This window comes from Scyliorhinus canicula, chromosome 1, assembly GCF_902713615.1.
Source record: "Scyliorhinus canicula chromosome 1, sScyCan1.1, whole genome shotgun sequence".
Taxonomy (NCBI): domain Eukaryota; kingdom Metazoa; phylum Chordata; class Chondrichthyes; order Carcharhiniformes; family Scyliorhinidae; genus Scyliorhinus; species Scyliorhinus canicula.
This window is the reverse complement of record NC_052146.1, coordinates 212,532,813-212,554,823: the sequence shown is the minus strand read 5'-3', so window position 1 is coordinate 212,554,823 and position 22,011 is coordinate 212,532,813. Positions and strand designations below refer to the sequence as shown.

Here is a 22,011-nt window from a genome sequence, read left to right as displayed (position 1 = left end):
GCAGTGCTGGACACTGTCCACACACCATCTCTCTCTGCAGCAGCAGCCACGCCAGGTTCACAACCTCTTAGACCACACTTAGCCCGCGCCGTCGGGAACTCGGCCCATCAGAGGCGGAGCATTGCGGGTGGGTCTGCTTATGACATTCCAACGGGTTTGCGACATGTGTGTGCCGTACGTCTCGGTGATGCCAATTTGGAAGGGGCAGAGCGTCATGACACGGCTCAAACTGGCGCCTGCTGCAATTGTGACATCAGGAGCCATTCTCCGCTCGATCGCCGTTCCCAATTTCGGTGTCGGGCAACGGAGAATCCCGCCCATGCTTTTTGTCTTGAATTCATCAGGACAGATCGCAAGAATTCTCCAATCGCAACGGGGAACAATAATTTATACTGCAGGATGAGAGAGAGCCAGTTGATTGGCAAGTGAACTCTGGTGGAGGAGTTGCCATGGAGAATGCCGTTAGAGTCAGAATTAGAGTCTTACAGCACTTCAGCCCATCATGCCTTTGCTGGCCATCAAGCACCTATCTATTCTAATCACATTTTTCAGAACCTGGTCTGTAGCATTGTATGGTGTGGCGGTTCAAGTGCTCATCTAAATGCTTCTTAAATATTGTGAGGGTTCCTGCTTCTACCGCCCTTTCAGGGGTGAGTTCGAGATTCCCAACAGACTCTGGGCAGAAAAGGTTATTGCTCAAGTCTCTTCTAAATCTCTTGCCCCTTACTTTAATTCATGCCCCCCCCCCCCTCCCCCCCGGTTATTGATCCCTCATCCAAGGGGCAATGTTTCTTCTCAGCAACCCTTTTTATGTCCTTTATAATTTTATATACCTCAAATCAGGTCCCCCCTCAGCCTTCTCTGCTCTTTTAAAAATATTTCTCTAATTAAGGGGTGATTTGCATGGCCAATCCACCTACCCTGCATGTCTTTTGGTTGTGGGGGTGAGACCCGTGCAAATGGGGAGAATGTGCAAACTCCACACGGGCAGTGACCCAGGGCCAGGATCGAACCCGAGCCCTCAGCCCCATGAGGCAGCAGTGCTAACCACTGTGTCACCATGCTGTCCCTTGCCTTCCCTGCTCTAAGGAGAACAATCGGAGGATTCTGCACCTTTTGGGCGGGCCGACGTCGGAGTGGTTCGTGCCACTCCGTGCCACCGGGACCCCACCCCGCCCCGCCGGGTACAGGCGAATCCCATATCCTTAACTGCCCATCCTTGTTCAAATTCAAATCGGGCAGATCACATTCCCTGGTTCACTTCCCAGGACAACAGTGCCAAATGCTGCATAAATTAATAAAAGTTAGGAAATTGAGTGGTTATCTATATCCATTTGCTTTAGAGTTAAGGAATATAGAATCCATACTAGTTATATTAGGGTTGATTTGGAAAGACTTCCTCTTAAGATTACAGTTGAGGCTGCTACCTGGGGCAATTTACATGGCTTTGCTAATATTTTCTTCAACAGCTCGGGTTGAAAGTCCTTGAACTGTAGTGCTCAATGTTATTCTGCACATTCAGAATTCTTCTGAGACCTATCAGCAATCTCTGCTTTACTTTGGTATAGTTCCAATTATGGAAGTTAATAAAAAAGGAAAAATGTTGAATTAGTTCCATATGACTGGTCTTCAGTCTTTGAAAGAAGTTCACATTCTACAAATAAGCAGCTGCTTCCAACTCTCCTTTGTAACTTGGTATTTGCAGCTGCTTTAGTTTTATTGTTTGACTCTTGGGTCCCAGTGGTTCTTCTCAAAGAAATAACAATGTAATTCAAAACAAACCCTTGGATAGAATGAATGGAAAGGGAAGGATTGGTAAATAAAATGGCAGTATGATGATGTGAATTTCTTTAAAGAAAGTGCCATTAGTTGATCCCCACAAATAGGTGGCAATAGTTCATATTGATGTATTATATCGAATCGGCAAGGAAAAGCTGCAATAGATAATTTTCCCCATTTCATACCGACATTCCCGTACCAGCCTCCCCGGACAGGCGCCGGAATGTGGCGACTAGGGGCTTTTCACAGTAACTTCATTGAAGCTTACTCGTGACAATAAGCGATTTTCATTTCATTTTTCATCTCATTTTCAAATAGTGGCATTAGGCAGCTTTCCGGTGATTCATCTGTTAGAACACCCTGCCACCAAAACTCCAATATCTCCCCAGGCACCATATTGTACACCAGGTTTTGCAATGGTTAGGAATCTTCTGCAACACTAACTTTTGCAGTGAAGATTCTGTGAAAGTATTCTCGGTTTGCAATCCAATTAACAAAAATGTTCAGAGTGCCTACACTACTTCCATGTTCAGTAATCAAACTGTGCACTTTACAATGTCTTGCACTTTAACACCTAAAATACTTCTGTGCTATTTTCCACTGTCAGTACTTTGCCTACAAGAACAAATGAGCAGGAGTCAGCCAAGCTGGCCCCTCAGGCTTGCTCCATCATAGAATAAGATCATGGCTGAACATCTACCTCAGTTATACTTTTCCATCCAATTTCAATGTGCTTTGAATCCAAAAGTAATCTCAGCCTTGAATAAACTTATTGACTGAGCATCCCCAGCTCTCTGTCTATGTATTTACGTTGTGTACCTATCCTATGTTTTCTGTGTATGGAACGATCTACTTTGACTGTATGCAGAACAATACTTTTCATTGAACCTCTGTACACGTGACAAATCTAAATCTGTGGTATAGAATTACAAAGATTCACAACCCTTTGAGTATAGAAATTCCTTCTCCTCAGTCTTAGATGGTTATCCCCATACTCTCAGTCTGTGACCTCCAGTTCTCGACTCTCTGGCCGGGGGAAACTGCCTCATGGTATCTGTCAAATGCTTCAGGAATTTTATACATTGAATGAGATCACCTCTCATTCTTTTAAACTTCAGAGATCAAACATTTAAATATATGCCACAGTTTCTTCAACACTTGAAAATCTTAGTTGAAAATCCTGTTTTATTTGAGTGTTTTGATGAAGACAGTTCTGATTTTATGACGATGTTTCATGCCAGCAGCAACGAGAAACTCTTGCTGTGTATGAACAGACTGGGCTCTTTCCAGCAAATTGCTGGAACAAAGGAATACCTTTAGGGCAAATCACCACCAATGTGCTCTGATATTTGAGAGCAATTGAGGCTTTCAGTCCAAACATTGATAAATTTATTCAAAGCCAGTAGAGAATCTTGTCAGTTTTTATTACTACACTTTACATTTGTATGGTACAAGCACATTGACAATGAGGTAAAGAAGGAAATATTAGGATGAGCTGGACCTTGAAGCAAAAGAGGGAAATGGAGGTGAAAAGACATTTTCAGAGAAAATTCCAAAGTTTAGGGTTTGGACAGCTGAAGGCTTGGCGACTATTTGTGGGTTAAAGGCAAATGGTAATACACAAGAGGACACAGTTGGAGGTACATAGAATTCTTGGGGGATTGTAAGGCTTGAGAAGGTCACAAATGATGGTAAGGAGATGAGCTGTTGAGTGCCTGAGAACCAATGCAGTTCAGCAAGCACAGAGGTGAAAGGTGAGTGGGATGAGGAGTATGGTAGAAAACATGTAACAGACTTGTACAAGAGTTGAGGTTTGCCACGGTTGAAATTTGGGAGGACAGGAGAGCATTGGAATGGCTGAGTCTTGTGACCATGCATGGACAAATGTTACTGGAACAGATGCGCTGAGGCAGGGTGGGAGATGATCAATATTTGCAATGGATGCAAGAAGTCCTTTTTGTGGAGAAGAAAGGACACCGAATAGTCTGGTTCTACATGAGAGTAGCTGAGGAGAAAATGGAATCGGAAGTGAGAGTTGTAAAAGTCTGTGTGTTTTGGGTGGGGGGGTGGGGGGGGGGGGGGGGTTGTGGTTTGAACAGAACAGTGGATCATTGTGGGTTTTTTCCACTTCAGTTCCAAAAGTACTGAAGATTTCTATTTGTTCTTTGTATGTAAACAATCTAAAATAAAAATTTACCCCAGTGGCTTCAGTATTCTCTGGTTTAATTGGAGGGATTGCGTCTTATCCAGGATTGGATGACATAAGCAGATAGACAACGGAGGTAGTGGAAGGGTTGAAAAAGCTGAAGAAATAGAGCTTGGAATAGGACTTCTAAACACTCAAGCTCCAGCTTTCTAATCTTAACAAAGAAAAAGTAAAATCAGTGAAGGTATGGAGCACCAACTGTTTTAGTTAAACCTACTGCTTTTTCTGAAGCGTACCCAAGTTCATCCGCATGCTTAATGACGTTAAGCCATATAAAATACACGGGGAAAGATATGCAGACACTTTTTGCATGAGGAAGTAATGGCAACCTTTTTCAGTTGACGAAGGGCTTCATTATATTTTCCTGGGTTACATTGTGCTTCCTTTTTCTTCCTGGCTGCATGTGTCTCCAGTAATATTGCTGTGATCAGCTGTGTTCTGTAGTGTTTGCAACTGTTCAAGATTTTATGTCCTGAGTAGGTCTTATAGATCAAGAAATCACCCTTTCGTAGCAGTTGCTTGCATATCCTTTTACAGTGTTTGTGCCATTGAGAGTCTTTGGCCACATAAAGGAAAATTTATCTTGCATGGGGTAGAGCAGAAGCTGGGACTAGGTATCGAACATGTGGGGAAGGGAGTATGGTTTGAACAGAATAGTGGATCATTATGGGTTTTTGCCACTTCAGTTCCAAAAGTACTGAAGCTTTCTATTTATTCTTTGGAGGTAAACAATCCAAAATAAAATGCAAGTAGTGAGAGGAATCTTCTATGGCAGATGGTGGAAACTGGTTTATTGTACACATTGCCTGGTGACAATGCCTTATCTTACTGGCAGTGCTCACAACTAAAAACCAGTGCAAAGATGGTATTTTATCCTCGAAGATTTTTGATTTCATATACATGCTGAGATTGAGTAAGCAAATTATTGACTATGCAAGTAGAAATTCTAAATTTGCTTTCCGTCTTTAACCGTGTAGCTCCCTCAGTCTCATAGCAACCGAAGTGTGGTAAGTATAGTGAAAGATCGACCAACTAACTTTTGTTTTAAATGCCTAGTTTGTCCCCTTCTCGCCTGAAGGCACTGACCCATGCTGCAGTATGGGTGGCGTGGGCACCCATTTATCTCCGTCTTGTCACTCTTATGGACACTCTTAATCTGTGAGACTAAACATGTAATGTAGCCAATGTAATCAATCATGCATAACATCACTGTGAAACTCAATACTGTCATCACCCTCGTTTTAGTGTGCACTTTGAGCCAGAGGATCAGAAGTAGATCTAACTTTTAATGGTGGCTTCCAGATAACCAGCATTCTTCTTTGCTTTTTTATTAATACAACAGTATATTCTGTCATTGAATCTTAAAGAGGGTGTTTTCTTTGCTCATAGCACTCCATGTACAATTGTTGTTTCCAAATGTATGCTTTATTCATAAAATATCTAAAAGTTCATCCCACAACATTTGAAGTTGGACATTATAGAAGGTACAATATTAACTTTATTCCCTAGAGTATGTTGCACTTTTAGCTGCCTCAATACAATTTACTTTGCACATTGAATGATAAGAATGCAGCCCGAGGGGTTCTACACCATTACCAACCCCTCTGTACAGTATGGGGGGTAGGCTTTAGACAGTGGCCTTTTCTGTGGCTGCGTTAAATTGAATTGAATTAATTACGATTATTTTTAAGGAAAGTTGTCCACGAGTTTGAATTGTTATTTTAATTGTTGAGATAATTTAATTAGCATTCTCCTGAAATAGTGATGATCATTCAAAGTATTCCATTTCAATTAATTAAATCAATCTTTAACAATGACAAAATGCCAATGGCTCATTGAGCCTCTTACTTTCAATAGGGCAGTTTACCTTTCCAGAGTTTGCTTAACTTTGTTAACCTCCCGGGGAAGGTGAATACCACAGGTGAAACTTGCAGAGATTCAATTTGTGTCCGATATGAAAAATGAAATGAAAATGAAAAAAATGAAAATCGCTTATTGTCACAAGTAGGCTTCAAATGAAGTTACTGTGAAAAGCCCCTAGTCGCCACATTCCGGCGCCTGTTAGGGGAGGCTGTTACAGGAATCGAACCGTGCTGCTGGCCTGCTTGGTCTGCTTTCAAAGCCAGCGATTAAGCCCTGTGCTAAACAGCCCCTAACTCTGAGGATGTTGAATAAAAACTCCAGGGTATCAGGCTAACATTACAGATTTTGTTATATGTGGCCAGTCACACTATAGAATACCAGTATCATAGGAATTACAGTCAATCCAGTGTATGATTAGAACAAGTCACGGAAAGGGAAATTCTGTTTGATAAATTTATTAAAAGTTTTTTGAATTTAGGAACATAGAATTAGGAGCAGGAGTAGGCCATTTGGCCTCTTGAGCCTGCTTCGCCATTCAATTAGTTCATGAAGGATTGATCGGATGGAAGCTGAGATTGTTTCCACTGGTTGGGGAATCTAAAACGCGTGAGTGTCAGGATAAGGGACCGATCATATAGGAATGAAATGAAGAGCAATTGCTTCACTCAAAGGGTTGTGAATTTTTGGAATTCTCAACCCCAAAAGGTTGTGGATATTCCATCGGTGAATACATTTAAGGCTAGGCCAGACAGAATTTTGATGTCTCAGATAATTAAGGGATATGGCGAGCGGTTGGAAAATGGTGTTGAAACCTAGGGTCAGCCATGAGCATGTTGAATAATGGGGCAGGCTTGGACATATGGGGCGCGATTCTCTGCTCCCCATGCCAGGTGGGAGAATCACGGGAGGGCCGGGCGACTCACGACACGCCCCCCCTGGCACCCCCCCGCGATTCTGCCACCCCCAGCTCGGAAGAAACGCCACTCGCCGTTTTTCACGGCGACCGGCGATTCTCCGGCCCGGATGGGCCGAGCGGCCTGACGTTCCCGACCGGTTCACGACGGCGGCAACCACACCTGGTCGCTGACGTTGTGAGCATGGGCGCCAAATGCTCGTTTGTGGCTTGTGGGGGCGGAGAGGGGAGTGAGCACCACGGCCGTGCTCGGGAGGGGACTGGCCCGCGATCGGTGCCCACCGATTGTCGGGTCGGAGTCTCCAAGCGACGCACTCTTTCCCCTCCGCCGCCCCGCAAGATCAAGCCGCCACGTCTTGCGGGGCAGCGGAGGGGAAGACGGCAACCGCGCATGCGCGGGTTGGAGCCGTCAGCCGTCGTGACGTCAGCCGCGCATGCGCAGGTTGGAGCCAGCCAACCTGCACATGCGCGGCTGACGTCACTTAGGCGCCGCCGTCGCGTCATTCTCGGCGCGCCGCCTTGACTCGAGCGTCACGGCCCGGCGGCTGAGAGTTACGGAGCGCCGCTTCTAGCCCCCCCGGGTGGGGGTGAATAAGGTGCAAGGAGCGGCCTCCGAGGCCGTCGTGAAACTCGGCCGAGTTTCACAACGGCCTTCCCGATTCCGCGGGGGAGCGGAGAATTCCGCCCATGATCTCCTATTTTTTGTGTTTATTGTGAGAGTTGACTCTATCTATCTGATCCTCAAAATCTGCAGGCTATTATTAAATAAAATATTAATCCAGCTCTTTATGAAATTATTATATGTCTGTCTAATATTCATAATCTTCCACACTTTAGGTAATAAGATATTGATTTGACTCTTTATGAAAGAAACCAATGAATTATGTTTCTGTTCAAACATAGTTAATGCTGAATGCTATTCCAAAAACATGCTGCCTGGGAGAGAATTTTGATTACCCCTCTAGTCTTTCTCAAGGATCCCCAGTGTTTGTATTTGCATTTTCTAGTTTCTCAATTACAGTTTGAGGCCAATAACCTTTGTCTACATTGGCTTAATGTTTCAGCATTTAAAAAGAAAACTGGCCCTTGTTCTTAATGAGTAGATTCTATATTTGTGCAGGCTTGCTCAGTAGCGCAGTCATTAAGTAGAACAGTAGGTCAGATTGTGATTCTATATGGATTAGCATTGATAGGTACATCGGGAAATATGTGAACGTGTCGGTTTTCAAAATCTGTTTACATCTAAATGGAAACAAATACTTAGTGTTGAGTGAAGTGATACCTTGATGCAAAGATTGTACTCCATCTTGTTCAATACTGATGGGTTAAATGAAGGATTATATTAAGATAAAATCATGGTACAGTCACTGTAATTTAAAGACTTGCACATACATGGATTGAAATCCCTCACAAGACCCTGCGTGTTCCCTAAAGAGCAAACTGTTTAGTTGAATAAGAGTGCTTTCTCGAGGAAAGTTAACCAATTGTGACAATTGCAGTCAGTGAATCCAATAATTTATAATCCAATAATTACTATGTTCATTTTTAAATTTCCCTTTCATCTGTAAAACCAAATACAGAGCTATATTTTCAACAGATTAAATTTAGGGATGACATAATACTATTCTACTTGGACTAAATATTGTACTTTCCAACAGATTTTATTATAATCAAAATGTTTTTAATGGCTTTTCCATTTCTAAGGGACTTTTATTGGTGTGGCATAGTCAAATGAGAAAACTTGTTATTGTACTACTTATGCCTATTTTTCTGTTCATTGGTTCAAGGAAACTTATGGAAACACATGTTAACCTTTGACAAAAGTAATTGTGAAACTTTGGGCTGGGATTTAATGCAGCCTGCTGCAGTGGGAAACATGGCTGTTATGCCTACTTAATTGTAGGAGAGGTACCTTTACAGTCGCCCAGCAGCAGCACAATTCTTCCCCCACCCCTCCCCGCGCGCGCGCGCACACACACACACACACACACACACACACACACACACGCCGACAATTAAATCGGAGGGTGGAAGGGGTTCCTAGTCGTCACTGGCTGGATGTCAATTAGACTTATTAATGAGCCAATTCACAGCTGATATCCTTGAGCCCACAGGGGTTAAATGGGAGCTGTGCTGCTTTCCCAAGCCTTTGAAGGTCACCCAGTAAACACTCTTGCATTTGCCATCAGCTTCTGGGATGGGTATTTGGAAGGGGGAGGGTAGAAGTGGGGGGGGGGCTCCTTGTCATGCAATCAGTCCGGTGGTTGATGGAAGTGCCACTGAAAGCCACCCACTGCCTCCTAAACAGCTTCTCCTGAGGACCCCAGTCTTCTATCCCTCACCTTTGGTCTGAGGTCCCACAATGATCTTCTGGTGGATGCCATGCCACCAGCAGTCACTAGTCTCCCTGCTGGCATGAAGAGCACCTGACCTCTGATTGGCCAGCAGCTCTCAACAGGTGGGAGATCCGTCACTGGGGACTTCGATCACTGGAATTGCCCAACGTTGGACACCTGAGTCCCTCAAGGCATTTGATTCTGTTGAACTTCCCCCAAGGAACTTGTGGTGGTTCCCCTCGGTGGTCCCATCAACCTATCAAAATCCAGGCTGATGTTTACCTTGTGTGTCTCTATGTGAAAAATATAGAAACGTGAGTTATTGTAGACAATAAAAGTTTCTGTTCAGAGATGGTCCGGTGGCCTAATGATATTGTTACAATTCCAATTGATGTTATAACTGGATGGGTAAATCCCAGAATGGATTCCTGACTCAAAAAACCATAGCTTTTATGTATTTTTAATAACAAAATGGAGGAACAAAGTTGCAAGGCGGCTAATTAATTTTAACAACGATATTTTGTTTTATTAAACATGAAAAAATAGGATTATAACACAATATTCTTTTATTCCTCCTTAATCTTAGTAATTTCACAAAGGTTTTAGGATTACCACGGATGTACAAAGTACATCTTAAGCTGCAATGGTCTTATTTTCACACACAGTCCCTTTTAAGAATGCAAGATGACTTGAGTAAGACCCACTTCTCTCTGAACCCAAGTGGAATGTCTGTGGATTTCTCCTCAAAATACCCCCAGATGATTCTTATACCGTGAGCCACCTTGTCTCACTAAACTCCTGTTACTACACAAGTGATTTCAAATTCCACTTTCAAAAGGCACACTTTCAAATCCTCTTTCACATTATGCTTGCACTCCGCTGCTTCCATCAATGTTTCGCTTCCAGGTTTTACATATCTCCCTTCAGTTTTCCTTTGTCTTAAAGGCTTTTACACAAACTCTGAGGCCCAGTCACTGATCTCCACAATTATTTCAAATTATGTCTCCCAAACTAGTAATTTCTCTCAAACTTTAGCAGTGCTGCAGATGTATTTCTGGTCTCACGATCCAATACCTTTTCAACTTTGTGACTTTAATGAACAGTACTCTACCCTGGTTCCCAGTTTCTTATGTTAAGACCATAAGACCATAAGACATAGGAGTGGAAGTAAGGCCATTCGGCCCATCGAGTCCACTCCGCCATTCAATCATGGCTGATGGGCATTTCAACTCCACCTCCCAGCATTCTCCCCATAGCCCTTAATTCCTCGCGACATCAAGAATTTATCTATCTCTGCCTTGAAGCCATTTAGCGTCCCGGCCTCCACTGCACTCTGCGGCAATGAATTCCACAGGCCCACCACTCTCTGGCTGAAGAAATGTCTCCGCATTTCTGTTTTGAATTTACCCCCTCTAATTCTAAGGCTGTGCCCACGGGTCCTCGACTCCTCGCCTAACGGAAACAGTTTCTTTGCGTCCATCCTTTCTAAGCCATGTATTATCTTGTAAGTTTCTATTAGATCTCCCCTTAACCTTTTGAACTCCAATGAATACAATCCCAGGAACGCCAGCCGTTCCTCATATGCTAGACCCGCCATTCCAGGGATCATCCGTGTGAATCTCCGCTGGACACGCTCCAGTGCCAGTATGTCCTTCCTGAGATGTGGGGCCCAAAACTGGACACAGTACTCCAAATGGGGCCTAACCAGAGCCTTATAAAGGCTCAGTAGCACATCGCTGCTTTTATATTCCAACCCTCTTGAGATAAATGACAACATAGCATTCGCTTTCTTAATCACGGATTCAACCTGCATGTTTACCTTTAGGGAATCCTCGACTAGCACTCCCAGATCCCTTTGTACTTTGGCATTATGAATTTTCTCACCGTTTAGAAAGTAGTCTATGCTTGGATTCTTTTTTCCAAAGTGCAAGACCTCACATTTTCTCACGTTGAAATGCATCAGCCATTTCCTGCACCACTCTCCCAAACTGTCTAGATCCTTCTGCAGCCTCAGCACTTCCTCAGCACTACCTGCCTGACCACCTAACTTCGTATCATCAGCAAACTTCGCTAGAATGCCCCCAGTCCCTTCATCCAGATCATTAATATATATGGTGAACAGCTGCGGCCCCAACACTGAACCCTGTGGGACACCGCTGGTCACCGGCTGCCATTCCGAAAAAGAACCTTTTATCCCAACTCTCTGCCTTCTGTCAGACAGCCAATCCTCAACCCATGCCAGTAGCTCACCTCGAACACCATGGGCCCTCACCTTACTCAGCAGCCTCCTGTGTGGCACCTTATCAAAGGCCTTTTGGAAATCCAGATAGACCACATCCACTGGGTTTCCCTGGTCTAACCTACTTGTCACCTCCTCAAAGAATTCTAACAGGTTCGTCAGGCACGACCTCCCCTTACTAAATCCATGTTGACTTGTTCTAATCCGACCCTGCTCTTCCAAGAAATTAGAAATCTCATCCTCAACGATCGATTCTAGAATTTTACCAACAACCGAGGTTAGGCTAATTGGCCTATAATTTTCCATCTTTTGTCTTGATCCTTTCTTGAACAAGGGGGTTACAACAGCGATCTTCCAATCGTCCAGGACTTTCCCTGACTCCAGTGATTTTTGAAAGATCTCAACCAACGCTTCCGCTATTTCTTCAACCACCTCCCTCAGAACTCTAGGATGTAGCCCATCGGGGCCAGGAGATTTGTCAATTTTAAGACCTTTTAGCTTTTTTAGCACCATCTCTTTTGTAATGGCAACCATACTCAACTCAGCCCCCTGACCCTTTATAATTTTTGGGATATTACTAACGTCTTCCACTGTGAAGACAGACGCAAAGTACTTATTAAGTTCTCCAACCATTTCCTCATCTCCCATCACTAGCCTTCCAGAATCAGTTTGAATTGGCCCAATGTCTACTTTGGCCTGACGTTTGTTTCTTATGTATTGAAAGAAACTTTTACTATCATTTCTTATATTACTGGCTAGCCTGCCTTCATATTTGATCCTCTCCTTCCTTATTTGTCTCTTTGTTAACCTCTGTTTGTTTTTGTAGCCTTCCCAATCTTCTGATTTCCCGGTGCTTTTGGCCACTTTATAGGATCTCTCTTTTTCTTTGATACATTTCCTGACCTCCTTTGTCAGCCATGGCTGTCTAATCCCTCCCTGGATAATCTTTCTTTTCTTGGGGATGAACCTCTGTACAGTGTCCTCAATTATGCATACAAACTCCTGCCATTTTTGCTCTACTGTGTTCCCTGCTAGGGTCTGCTTCCAGTTGATTTTCACCAGTTCCTCTCTCATGCCCTCGTAATTACCTTTATTTAACTGTAACACCATTACATCCGATTTTGCCTTCTCTCTTTCAAACTGCAGACTGAACTCAACCATATTATGATCGCTGCTTCCTAAGTGTTCCCTTACTTTAAGATCTTTAATAAAGTCTGGTTCATTACATAGCACTAGGTCCAGAATAGCCTGCTCCCTTGTGGGCTCCATGACAAGCTGTTCCAAAAAGCCATCTTGTAAGCATTCCATGAATTCCTTTTCTTTGGATCCACTGGCTACATTATTTACCCAATCCACCTGCATATTGAAGTCCCCCATGATCACTGTGACCTTGCCTTTCTGACATGCCTTTTCTATTTCCCGGTACATGTTGCGCCCCTGGTCCTGACCACTGTTAGGCGGTCTGTACATAACTCCCATTATGGTTTTTTTGCCTTTGTGGTTCCTCAATTCTACCCACACAGACTCCACATCATCCGACCCTATGTCGTTTAGTGCCATAGATTTAATTTTGTTCTTAACTAACAAGGCAACCCCACCCCCTCGGCCCACCTCCCTGTCTTTTCGATAGGTTGTATATCCTTGGATGTTTAACTGCCAGTCCTGAACCCCCTGCAGCCATGTCTCTGTGATGCCTACCACATCATAATCATAATGCATTAACTCCAAACTTCTTGGAAACTTCTCTTCATTTTTCTAGTTTCCTTAACTAGCTGGACATTACATTTCTGGCATCTTTTCGCTTGACCATAACTCCAGAGTATTTTTTGTCTTCTAGCAAGGCTGAGAGAGATGTTCCGTCTTATGCCTTCTAAAACCGACTGCTTCTAGCAGAGCTGTGAAAGCTGCCTTCTCTCACTACCTATTCCAACTATGATCAAATTAACTAGATTAACGCTTAAAAGCTTTCCTATATTAAAATGTCTCAGTTGCTAAACAACCACTGCTGGATTATTTACTCTTCACGCCATAGGCCCCTCTAAAAAGAATAGAATCACAGTTGGAATTGTAACCAACCCCCACACACCTGCACCTTTGTTCCAGCCTGAATCTAACTATAGATTTTACCCTTCCAGACACAGAAACATTATATTAAACCCACTTAAAACTATACCTTATTTCAAATGTTTACCAATACAATCATAAATTCCTTAAAACTACCTTTGTTTTACTAACAATATACCAATATATTACTGGATGTTCGTACAATATCTTCATAGATTATCATAGAATTTACAGTGTAGAAGGAGGCCATTTGGCCCATCGAGTCTGCACTGGCTATCTTATCATTGGGATTAGCAACATTTAGCTGATGCATTATTAATAAATTTATTATGCAATCAAATGCCAGAATTAATGAATTATGACTATCAGATACCAATGCAGTGTATAACTTTTTTTTATTCCTTTATGGTATGTGGGTGTTCCTGGCCAGCATTCATTCCCCATCCCTAATTGCCCATGAAAAACTGGTGGTAAGCTGTGTTCTTAAACTGCTGCAGTCCCAGTGGTACAGGTGCATCCATACTGCAGTTAGGGACAGAGTTCCAGGATTTTGACTCAACGACTGTTATATTTTCAAGTCAGGATGGTGAGTGACTTTGAGGGGATTGCCCATATGGTGGTACATAGAACATAGAACATAGAACACTACAGCGCAGTACGGGCCCTTCGGCCCTCGATGTTGCGCCGACCTGTGAAACCATCTGAAGCCTATCTGACCTACACTATTCCATTTTCATCCATATGTCTATCCAGTGACCACTTAAATGCCCTTAAAGTTGGCGAGTCTACTACTATTGCAGGCAGGGCGTTCCACACCACTACTACTCTCTGAGTAAAGAAACTGCCTCTGACATCTGTCCTATATCTCTCACCCCTCAATTTAAAGCTATGTCCCCTCGTGTTGGTCATCACCATCCGAGGAAAAAGACTCTCACTGTCCACCCTATCTAACCCTCTGACTATCTTTTATGTCTCTATTAAGTCACCTCTCAGCCTTCTCCTCTCTAACGAAAACAACCTCAATTCCCTGAGCCTTTCCTCGTAAGACCTTCCCTCCATACCAGGCAACATCCTAGTAAATCTCCTCTGAACCCTTTCCAAAGCTTCCACATCCTTCCTATAATGTGGTGACCAGAACTGCACGCAGTACTCCAGGTGTGGCCGCACCAGAGTTATGTACAGCTGCAGCATGACCTTGTGGTTCCGAAACTGAATCCCCCTGCTTATAAAGGCTAGCACACCATATGCCTTCTTAACAGCCCTATTAACCTGGGTGGCAACTTTCAGGGATTTATGTACCTGGATGCCGAGATCTCTCTGTTCATCTACACTACCAAGAATCTTGCCATTAGCCCAGTACTCTGCATTCCTGTTACTCCTTCCAAAGTGAACCACCTCACACTTTTCCGCATTAAACTCCATCTGCCACCTCTCAGCCCAGCTCTGCAGTTTATCTATGTCCCTCTGTATCCTGTAACATCCTTCAGCACTATCCACAACTCCACCGACCTTCGTGTCATCTGCAAATTTACTAACCCATCCTTCTACACCCTCTTCCAGGTCATTTATAAAAATGACAAACAGCAGTGGCCCCAAAACAGATCCTTGCGGTACACCACTAGTAACTGAACTCCAGGATGAACATTTGCCATCAACCACCACCCTCTGTCTTCTTTCAGCTAGCCAATTACTGATCCACACCGCTAAATCACCTTCAATTCCATACTTCCTTATTTTCTGCAATAGCCTACCGTGGGGAACCTTATCAAACGCCTTACTGAAATCCATATACACCACATCAACAGCTTTACCCTGATCCACCTGTTTGGTCACCTTCTCAAAAAACTCAATAAGGTTTGTGAGACATGACCTACCCTTCACAAAACCGTGTTGACTATCGCTAATCAACTTGTTCTTTTCAAGATGATTATAAACCCTATCTCTTATAACCTTTTCCAACATTTTACCCACAACCGAAGTAAGGCTCACAGGTCTATAATTACCAGGGTTGTCTCTACTCCCCTTCTTGAACAAGGGGACAATATTTGCTATCCTCCAGTCTTCCGGCACTATTCCTGTCGACAAAGACGACATAAAGATCAAGGACAAAGGCTCTGCAATCTCCTCCCTGGCTTCCCAGAGAATCCTAGGATAAATCCCATCTGGCCCAGGGGACTTATCTATTTTGACATTTTCTAAAATTGCTAACACCTCCTCCTTTTGAACCTCAATTCCATCTAGCCTGGTCGACTGAACCTGAATGTTCTCCTCGACAACATTGTCTTTCTCCAGTGTAAATACTGACGAAAAATATCCATTTAATGCTTCCCCTATCTCCTCTGATTCCACACACAACTTTCCACTACTATCCTTGATTGGCCCTAATCTTACTCGAGTCATTCTTTTGTTCCTGATATACCTATAGAAAGCCTTAGGGTTTTCCTTGATCCTATCCGCCAACGACTTTTCGTGTCCTCTCCTCGCTCTTCTTAACTCCCTTTAGGTCCTTCCTGGCTAACTTGTAACTCTCAAGTGCCCTAACTGAGCCTTCATGTCTCATCCTAACATAAGCCTTCTTCTTCCTCTTGACAAGTGCTTCGACTTCCTTAGTAAACCACGGCTCCCTTGCTCGACAACTTCCTCCCTGCCTGACAGGTACATACTTATCAAGGACACGCAGTAGCTGTTCCTTGAAAAAGCTCCACATTTCGATTGTACCCATCCCCTGCAGTTTCCTTCCCCATCCTATACCTCCTAAGTCTTGCCGAATAGCATCATAATTGCCTTTCCCCCAGCTATAATTCTTGCCTTGCGGTATATACCTATCCCTGCCCATTGCTAAAGTAAACATAACCGAGTTGTGATCACTATCACCAAAGTGCTCACCTACATCTAAATCTAACACCTGGCTGGGTTCATTACCCAGTACCAAATCCAATGTGGCCTCGCCCCTTGTTGGCCTGTCTACATACTGTGTCAGAAAACCCTCCTGCACACACTGCACAAAAACTGACCCATCTATAGTACTCGAACTATAGTATTTCCAGTCAATATTTGGAAAGTTAAAGTCCCCCATAACAACTACCCTGTTACTCTCGCTCCTGTCAAGAATCATCTTTCCAATCCTTTCCTCTACATCTCTGGGACTATTCGGAGGTCTATAGACAACTCCCAACAGGGTGACCTCTCCTCTACTGTTCCTAACCTCGGCCCATACTGCCTCAGTAGACGAGTCCTCAAGCGTCCTTTCTACCGCCGTAATACTTTCCTTGATTAACAATGCCACACCCCCCCCTCTTTTACCATCTTCTCTGTTCTTACAGAAACATCTAAATCCTGGAACCTGCAACAACCATTCCTGTCCCTGCTCTACCCATGTCTCCGAAATCGCCACAACATCGACATGGTGTTCCCATGTGTCTGCTGCCCTGTCCTTCGAGATGATAGTGGTCGTCGGTTTTGGACGTGCTGCTCGAGGAGCCTTGGCGAGATCGTGCAGTGCATCTGGTAGATGGTACACATGGCTGCCACTGTTTGCTGGTGTTGTGGGGGGGGAGTGAATGTTCGTAGAAGGGTTGAAAACCAAACGGACTACTTTGTCCTGGATGCTGTCGAACCTCTGGTGTTGTTAGAGCTGCACTGGTAATGCCATTGAATGACGAGGAGCAATGTTTAGACTCCCCCTTATTGGAGATGGTTATTGCCTGGCACTTGTGTGGCGTGAATGTTTCTTGCCACTTGTCAGACCAAACCTGGATATTGCCCAGGTTTTGTTGCATTTTGACATGGACTGCTTCATTATCTGAGGAGTTACATGTGGTGCTGGACATTGTGCAGTCATCAGCGACCATCTCCACTTCTAATTGTGTGATGGAAGGAAAGTCATTGATGAGGCAGCGGAAGATAGTTAAGTCTAGGACACTACCCTGAGGAAGTCCTGCGGTGAGGTCCTGAAACTGAGATAATGGACTTCCAACCACCTTTTGGGTTTGTTTTTTTGAAGGTATGACTCCAGTGGAGTGTTTTCCCCGATTCCCATTGACTCCAGTCTTGCTAGGGCTCCTTGATGTCATGTTTTGTCAAATGCTACCTTGATGTCTAGGGCAGTCGCTCTCATCTCACCTCTGGAATTTAGCTCTTTTGTCCATGTTTGAACCAAAGCTGTAATGAAGGCAGGAGCTGAGTGGCCCTGGCAGAACCTAAACAGTGAGCAGCTTATTGCTAAGCAAGTGTAGCTTGATCGTGCTTCTGCTGACCCCTTTACGTCACGATACTGATGAACGAGATTAGACTGATGGGGCAGTCATTGGATTTGTCCTGCTTTTTGTGGACAGGGCGCACCTTGGCACTTTTCCACATTGCCGGATAGATGCCTGTGCTGTGGCTTTAGCAAGAGGCACGGCACGTTCTGGAGCACAAGCTATTACCACAATATTGTCAGGGCCCATGGTCTTTGCAGTATCCAGTGCCTTCTGCCGTTTCTTGATATGACATGGCATGAATCAAATTGGCTGAAACCCAGCATTGGTGATGCTGGAGACCCCCAGAGGAGGCCGAGATGGATTGTCCACTCTGTTCATATTATGGAAACTATATGGTGATCAAGATGTCTTCTCTGCAAGCCATTTCCTTCCGGTTTTAGGCATTTGTCATATTTAGAATTGTCTTGTGCGCCTATTGTGGCAATAGTGATGGAAGTTGTTGGGAACCACTTCCTGCTAAGAGATGATATGCCCTGTTCATTTGAATGCACTTCCAATTATTTATCAAGTTTAAAAAATTTTTTTTTTCTTTTTTGTCAATTTAGAGTACCCAATTCATTTTTTCCAATTGAGGAGCAATTTAGCGTGGCAAATCTACCTACCCTGCACATCTTTGGGCTGTGGGAGCGAAACCCATGCAAACACGATCACGTCCATAACTTGTACATTTTTATTTTATTTCAGGTAACAAAATGGGAAGTAGAAGTGATGCAGAGCAGACCAAAACTCAAGTTGCCCAACCAGGAAGAAAGAGACATGAAAACTTTGAGAATGTCAGAGAAAATGAAGCAATGGATCCACCACAGGAGAAAAAAGGTAGGAGGAGGAAAACAGAACCAAATGAAGAAGAACAAAGCAAGGTAAGAAAACTAAAATTCCGGTATGGGATTCAAAAATGGATATGTTTAACTTGTCTTCACCCTTAACTTCCAATTTTAAGGGTCTGAATGAGCTACATTTCTGACCGCAACTGGCTTCAACTGCTTTCAGGTCCATTTTCAGGACTGCTGCTGGATAATTCTATTTATCAATCCTAATCTCATGACTGTATTCCATTTCCCACTAATCGTGGATTTTTCTATTTCATTCTTGATGCTCGTTGCTTAGCATTTCATTCTTTGAATTTGCCACTTGGGAAAAATATTGAGCTTTAAATGGTAAGGAAATTCTATTGGGAGTGCTTTCAGTACTGTTTTTTAATCATCGGAGAAAATTAATAAGCTTTGTAAATTTAAGTGTTTTTAAGATATCTGTTTTCATACTTGAAAGAGGAAAACTGCAAGGTGGAAATAAAAGCTTGTGGAGCAGGCCAATCAGCATCTGTAAAGACAAAAGGTTTCCGGTGTGTACTGTACATCAGCAAGCAGTGCTTTCATATGTTCATATTAGATTTTTCTTGACTGGTTGTCATGACACCAACTTAACAGCGGCGAACTATGATGGCAAAAGGTGATTAATGCCTGAAATGCAGTGGTTGGCATTTTATTTGTAGCCAGTTTTTCTCTTTCAAAATCTGGTCTGATGTGTGGTTCATCTTTTTCACCCCTTTCCCTGCCTCTGTAGTTGCTTCAAACCTGTTACATCTCTAATTTTAACAGTTCTTATGAAAGGTCAGCAACCTGAAACATTACCTCTTTTACTCTTCATTGAGGCTACTTGACCTACTGAATATTTTGGTCCTTTTAGATTTTCAACATCAGCAGTATAGTGCTTCTGTATAAATAGTTTGTCATTGCAATATTGTTTAATTCTGTGCAAAGTGAATAAACAGCTTCAATGAAATGTAGTTATAATTCTGTATCCTAGAACAATACAAGAAGGAGTATTCCTGGTACAAGTTCCAGTAATGCGAAAGGAAAAGAGGAAATGAAGAACAAACTCGATGCAGCTTCCGAGGCTAATGAGAACTGGAGGCTCGATGATGATGGCGAAGACAAAAAACTACACCACCAGCAGTCACGTGAAGTAAGCAACTGGGTAATGAGTGATAAAGAGGAAGCGGAGGATGAGGAATTGGAAATGGCAAGCAGAGTGGATGAACAGGAGAGTGTGCAGCAATTGGAAACATCACACACAGACAGGCAAGGCACACTCAAAGGCAGAAGCCCAGTACCTGATGAACCAGAACCAGTAGAAGAAGCAAGTACTTTTCAAACCATACAACAGAAGATGCCTCGGAGAGCCTCTTGCATGTATGGAAGTAACTGTTACAGGTATCTGAAATATATATTTATATAAATTATGTGCATTTCCTATGGTTGTATCCATTATATCTTCCACATACCAAAGTTTTTTGTTTTGCTTGTGATTGACACAGATTGCAATTGAAGATTTTGAAAATTACCAATCAAACTATTTTTTAAAGGGGCTATACAAACTTCAGTAGCAAATGCTGAGGACATGTAAAAGGAAGATCCAAAATATGGGTAATCAGCAAAATTTGCCATTAAAGGATTTGAGAAACAAATCTTTTTTTTTGAAAATCCTTTTTGGCTTCTCCAATGTGCTGAGTCTTTACTGCTGGAAATACAGTTTATAACAAGACAGAGGCACCCGTTCCACAATTCACAAGAAAATGGTTAAGCTCCCTCCTAGGAAGGGTACTGAACTTAAGTGAAACCAGAGCTACAAATCCAAGACTGTTCCCAGACCTTACGGTGTTAGCATGAGAGATTCTGGCTACTGGATGATAACTCCAGAATGTGTGCTTATGAGTGTTGGACTGTTGTGATTAGCATTAAGCCTGACTCTTCAGAGTTAGAAATAATGGTTTAAAACCAGATTGTTGACATCCCATAGAACACACAGGCAGCCTTGAGGATGGGGTGATGTTTGGAGTGGTGCTGAGCATGTTTGGGCATGGGAGCAGAGACTGGGCGGCTAACAAGAGTGGGACTAAGCATGGGAGGGAGGAGGTTTGTGTCTTCGGATTTTATAGGAGTTGAGGCGGGTCAAATAGCAGAAATCAATATTGACAGAGGAAGGTGCAAATTTATGTGGTTAGCAATAAAGAGTTTCCTTTTGAGCTGCTATGGATGCATGGAATATATATGACCATGAGATGAGGATGTAGAGGGCTGAATAAATACCAGCTTTGCCCATAGATTCAAAATCCAAGGCCCATGAATAGGATGCTTTTGTTTTTTTTTGCTTTCAAGATGTTTTTTTAAAACAACTGCTTAACTTGCTGCCTTCATAATGTAAAACTTCAGCTCTCTAACCCATTCACCTATCAATGTGCATTTTATTCATTGATGTCTCCTATTGCAGTGCATCACATAAACTTTATCTGGACTCCTAAGACACCTCTAATGTTTTTCAGTTCCAGTGTTGGATTATGTTATGTCCCAATATTTAATGTCTGTCTCGTTTGTCAGTGGAGTAATTGGGGGATATGTATTTGGATATCATTAAAGAATAAAAAATTCTCTACATGCTCACATTCATTTAACAGGTCATTTAACAGACCGTGAAGCTTCAAATATCTACAGTTACTCACCCAGTTGTCCGATTTACTGCAAAGATCCCTGGAGTTGCACCTGCTAAAAATGCACATTATATTGGTCTGTCCACAAGAGGGCAATGTCTTAAAGCAATGTTTTCTGACTGTGCTTGATTTAATAAAAATATATCTTTAATTATTAGATGAAGGTGACACTCTAGAATTATGCATAAGAGGGAAATTGGGACAATGAAATTTAGTGAATCCACGCAAGACAATTCAGAAAAATATGAAACAGGTCATGGGTGGGAAAATCTTCTAAAGACAATATAAATGACACCGAAAGTAACGAATAGACATAGCTTTTGGAAACGGGTAATACAATTACTTCCCTAAGTAGCACAGGGACTGAAGGCAAGATCATTCAGAAAGATTCAATACAACTTTGGAGCCCATTATGAAATAACATGCATGGGTGTTGGAAAAAAAACCAAGTGCAGTGAACAAAAGCGATGAAAATGAGAGAGAAATTAGGATAAGAAATGTTACAATTCAGGGGGAGGAAAATGGGAAGAAATTAAAGTTGGCATGGTGTGTAGTACAGAGTTTCAGAAATGCATCCTAGGTCTGTTGAGAGGTCATTGTACAAATGTCGTTACCACTTAGTCATTTAAGAGTTTGAAATGGCGTGCTGAAAGTTGGAATGAGTTTGAGATTCTGTACACAAGGCAGTTTTATTCTGTGCCTAAGTGTGTATTTATCCATTTAAATTTACTGCAAACCGCCTTTCAAAACTCCTTACTGCACTAAAAGGTTTAAAATATTGATTACCATTTATAGCATGGGGCTTGATTGTCAAATCAGCATCACTCCATGCTCCATTTATTCTGGTGCGCAGGAGGGAAGG

General features: G+C 42.9%; 1 protein-coding gene across 2 annotated transcripts in view; it reads left to right on the top strand.

Moving 5' to 3' along the window:
- aplf (aprataxin and PNKP like factor) overlaps positions 1-22,011 on the top strand; it is a 58,567-nt gene that overhangs the window by 20,140 nt on the left and 16,416 nt on the right. For both annotated transcript variants that reach the window (XM_038807085.1, XM_038807096.1), the window contains 2 exons: positions 18,347-18,522; positions 19,469-19,875. In XM_038807085.1, coding sequence (XP_038663013.1) covers positions 18,347-18,522; positions 19,469-19,875 — 583 coding nt within the window. The remainder of the gene's footprint in view (positions 1-18,346; positions 18,523-19,468; positions 19,876-22,011) is intronic.